This window comes from Poecilia reticulata, linkage group LG8, assembly GCF_000633615.1.
Source record: "Poecilia reticulata strain Guanapo linkage group LG8, Guppy_female_1.0+MT, whole genome shotgun sequence".
NCBI lineage: Eukaryota > Metazoa > Chordata > Actinopteri > Cyprinodontiformes > Poeciliidae > Poecilia > Poecilia reticulata.
The window spans coordinates 27,087,935-27,092,074 of NC_024338.1; the positions used below are offsets into that span (position 1 = coordinate 27,087,935).

General features: G+C 46.8%; 1 protein-coding gene across 4 annotated transcripts in view; it reads right to left on the bottom strand.

Moving 5' to 3' along the window:
• Positions 1-4,140, bottom strand: part of LOC103469478 (uncharacterized) — a 17,210-nt gene that overhangs the window by 3,833 nt on the left and 9,237 nt on the right. For 2 of the 4 annotated variants that reach the window (XM_008417180.2, XM_008417178.2), the window contains exons 2-9: positions 3,679-3,843; positions 3,509-3,548; positions 2,736-2,761; positions 2,598-2,658; positions 2,396-2,457; positions 2,291-2,323; positions 1,837-1,879; positions 1,701-1,750 (exon numbers count right to left, since the gene is read on the bottom strand). In XM_008417180.2, the coding sequence (XP_008415402.1) occupies positions 1,701-1,750; positions 1,837-1,879; positions 2,291-2,323; positions 2,396-2,457; positions 2,598-2,658; positions 2,736-2,761; positions 3,509-3,548; positions 3,679-3,781 (418 nt within the window). In that variant the 5' untranslated portion in view covers positions 3,782-3,843. Of the gene's footprint in view, positions 1-416; positions 1,751-1,836; positions 1,880-2,290; positions 2,324-2,395; positions 2,458-2,597; positions 2,659-2,735; positions 2,762-3,508; positions 3,549-3,678; positions 3,844-4,140 lie in introns of all 4 variants that reach the window. The other 2 variants (XR_001776836.1, XM_008417179.2) reach the window with 2 other exon arrangements.

Below are 4,140 nucleotides of genomic sequence, written 5' to 3' on the forward strand. Positions count from 1 at the left end.
GTGATTTAAATGCAAGCTAAGGTAAAACTGTGGACTGGCTGCAGTCCAGACAGGAGGCTGTTTTTCATCATCATTTTATAAAGATTGTTTGAATTTCTGTCAGCAGCAAAAATGTTGTTTTTGTTGTGTAATTATAAAAAGAGCAAAGACAGAGAAATCCCTATGGATCCCTGGAATGATGCTAACTAGCTTGTTATTGAACACAGTGTTGCTCAGTTTTTTCACTGGGGGTGTGGGGGGTTAGAGCTGCTGCTGACTGACTCACCTGTTGTTAAGTGGTAAAAGGCACAGGGAAGAGTTAAATATATGAATATCTTGGTATTTATTTTCTTTAATTCATTAAATGCTATGGAGGCAAACAGTGGTCTGTAGCTAAGCTAACTATGCTAAATGATTGATAATCTCAGTCTACTCACCTCTTGTAGAAAAACTGTTACAAATTTACACTCTTGTCTTTTCTCTCTCTTATATCTCTATTCTTTTGAAAACTTGACTTCATTATTTTTCTAGGCAGCATAGTAACCGCCATGTTTCTTGTCTTGTACTGACTGCTGCTGAAAACGTCACCCAAGCAGGAACGAACCATTTAACGCAGATCCAGGGGGGAGTTCAGTGTAAATGTACATGTCTGCTTTTTGGTCTGGGAGGGTAACATTTAATTTTTACTGCTAAAAACAATTTAAAAAACACAGTAACAGTAACTGATAAGGCCATTTTTTAAATTTCTGTAATTTTTCTTGTTTGTGTGTGTGGGTCAAGGTCAAGGGCCCTTAGAATGGTCACGACCCCTCCCGCCCCTGTTTGGACCGAGCATGAAGGAAAACTCCTGTTAGCCACTGTGCTAGCCTTCTTTATGCCTGCAGGAAAAGCGCACTACCGCCACCTGCTGGACAGTTTAAACAAGATAATTATCACGTTATAACTTGATAGCGTTCGAAAAATGTTTTCCTCGGCTTCCGTACGAGGCTCTCGTAGTTTACAAAAGTATATCAAATGTAATTTTTCTAAACCGCGACAGCCCATTGGTTGATGTTATCGAAGGACATTGGGCTTATCCAATAAAATCCCTCCTTGGCCAGCCTTGCCCGCCCCCTTCTCTGAAATCAGACATGGCGCCATTTCGGCTGAGAAATGAGCGGATCTGTGACGCGGCGAGTTAGTAAAACTAACGGCATCTGAGTCCATCCAGAAAAATGTGTCCGATACGTTTACCACACGAAGTCTGACCGCTGGAGCAGGTCAGGAGAAGGACGGGATTCCGGGGATTGGTTGCTGCCGCAGGTTGATGAGAGTCCGGGAGGGGGAGCTACGGTAAGCCAGCAGGTAGCCAGAAAACACGATGGCGGCCGTGAACACGTTAGAAAACAGCTATTAAAAGCGTTTAAAATATCTAAAATGAATAGAAACATCTTCACTAGACTCTATCTGGGGAAGTCGGAGCCAAAATGTGTAAATGTTGAACATAGGAAATGAATGCAGAGTTTTAGTAATTACTGAAAGTGATGTCTGTGTTGGGGTGTCAACACTTTATGTTAAATTAACGTGTAGCTAATTACAGAGTTAAGAATAAATAATCCTAATTAGCTTGTACTGGTGGGTTTGGATTGAAGGAAAATGTTACAAAGAAAAACTGGCTGGTGACCCGGAGACATTTCTCGGTCCATTTGGATCAGAACTCTGGTCTGAAGAGTTTCCAGTACCTAAACTGGGAGTGGAGGCTCGGCTCGGCTCGGTTTCAGGAAGGACCTCTCTGCAGAAATCAGAGAAACGGGGAATCTAGTCAGATTCTGGAGGGAACTGGACAATGGGACTTGGACCGGACCGGACCGGACCTACATGTATCCGTTGCCTTCAGCGTCGCTGTCGGGAAAATCCGTTTCTGTGGAAAAAGATGAAAAAGATTGTCATGTAGATGAAAACGACCCGTTTCCTCACCTGACCAGTCCCTCACTCGGTCCAATAACAGGCACATCAACCCAAACGAGCCTCCGATTCAAACCCAGATGAGAGCAGCAGCCAGCAGCAGCAGCTCACTGGCTGCTAGTCGTCCCAGTTAGTTTCCTGCCTCTGACTAGGATCCAGATTTAAACTGAAGCTAAATCGGTTTCTATTCAGTTCAGACTGAGCAGGATTAGAAAGTGAGCTGGTTGGTTAAGAGCGGCTCAGAGTTTCCATCGCTCTCATGAAACTCGTTGCGCCTGCTGTGGTCTGCAGATGAACAGATAAAGAACATCCGGCGCCGCTCGGCTGCGGGTCTAATCTGGCTCAGAGGAAAGATGGCGGCGCTTACCCGGGGCCGGGTTCTCGTAACTCGGGTTGCTCTCTGTGGAAGGAAAACATGAGCTGAGAAACGGCCACATGAGGAGAAACGGCTCCCGATGAAGAACCAACCCACCGGTTTCTGTCGGTGTGTAGGGCCGGAGCGGCTGGCCAGAACCGCGACCAGCAGGGATCGGGCTGAAGGAAACAAAAACAGAGTTCATCTGAAATAAAGGCTTTTAATGTGAAGGGCCTCCGTTTTCATTGGAGGAAACCAGAAGCATTGTGACTGGAAACCCAAACTAAACTCTGATCTGGTTTAGAGAGAAGACACTCACTGAGGCTTCAGGGTGGAGGGAGAGTGGACCAGGTTCTGGTCCAACCGGGCCTGACCGGCGACTGGACCGACCGGAGAGAAAACATCATTAGGATGGATGGATGGATGGATGTAAGATGGATGGATGTTTTAAACTCACATGGATGGACGACGATGAATCCAGAACTTTTGACAGAAAGAAAAGAGATTTTTGTTTTTGTTTTTTCCAGATTATTAAAACTCATTCAGTCATTAAATGGAAATAATTCATTTAAAAGTCGTCAAAAGCATCAAATCAGAAGCAGCAAAAATGTGTCAGTTTTAAAGAAAAACCAGTTCCTGACTCCGAGTTGTTCATCCGGCCGTCATTACAGGGGAATTTATGAGTAACCTAACCATTAAGGTACATTAGGCTACTGGTTAAGGTATACTAAGCTAACTGCTAAGGTATGCTAAGCTAACTGCTAAGGTAGGTTAAGGTATGCTAAGCTAACTGCTAAGGTAAGGTTAGCATAGCAGGAAAGCATTTCAGTCGATGTTTCTAGCAGGTCGGTGATGGAAACATCACTGACCTGCTAGTTGGAGGAAAAAACAAGAAAAGCAGAAAAGCTGATGTGGATTTATGATGAGGAAGAGGAAGAAGAGGAAGAGGAGGAGGAGGAAGAGAAGGAGGAGGAGGAGTGGCAGAAGGACGCTGATCAATCAGTTAGCAGGAAAACAGACGGGGGGACAAACGCAGTGAACGGAGAAATGCTGAGTTAGGAGTGGAAGGAAGAGGTAGAAGCCAACGCGTGATCTTCGGTTGGAGCTGCCAGTAAAAGCATCGAGCTGGATGAGCTGATGGTGTTTCTGGACCTCAATAAACGGGTCAGAACCAAACGGGTCAGAATCAAACGGGTCAGAACCAAACGGGTCAGAAGACAGGAGACTTACGGGACGTATTCCTCTGACGCCGCCGTCTGGCTAATGGAGGCTGCAGACACACAACGACACGTCAAACATCACACAGTTCTGGTGTCGGCCCGGTTTCAGAGGTCCGACTGTAAAAGCACAGGAAGTGACCTCTGCCACGTCTTGACGTGCGAGGCGGCGCTTCGTCTCACCCAGAGGACTTCTGTTGCCGCAGTCCAAGCAGACGGCGGCCAGCAGGACGGAGGCGGCGAAGACGGCGGCCATCATGAGCAGAGCCAGCCAGGAGACGTCCATCGTTCATCTGGGGACGAAATGCAACCAGGAGATCGGCTGAACAGGTAGACCAGAACCAGAACCTGAACCAGAACCAGAGAGACAGAACCCAGATCAAAATGAACCTTGAACTTGATTTGGTTTTCATTTCTGTCCAGTTCCCATCAGAAGCTAAACGCTCCTCTGATTGGCTGCTACGAGACGCTGTGATTGGACAACACCGCTGGACTTTCCTAGCGCACGAAGAGCTGAAAAGGTCGACGCCTGGTGCAGCCATTTACTCTGGACCAAAGGGTTCTGGACCCAACCGGCCCATCCAAAAGGATCTGGACCCAACCGGACCCGTCCAAAGAGTTCTGGACCCAACCGGCCCATCCAAA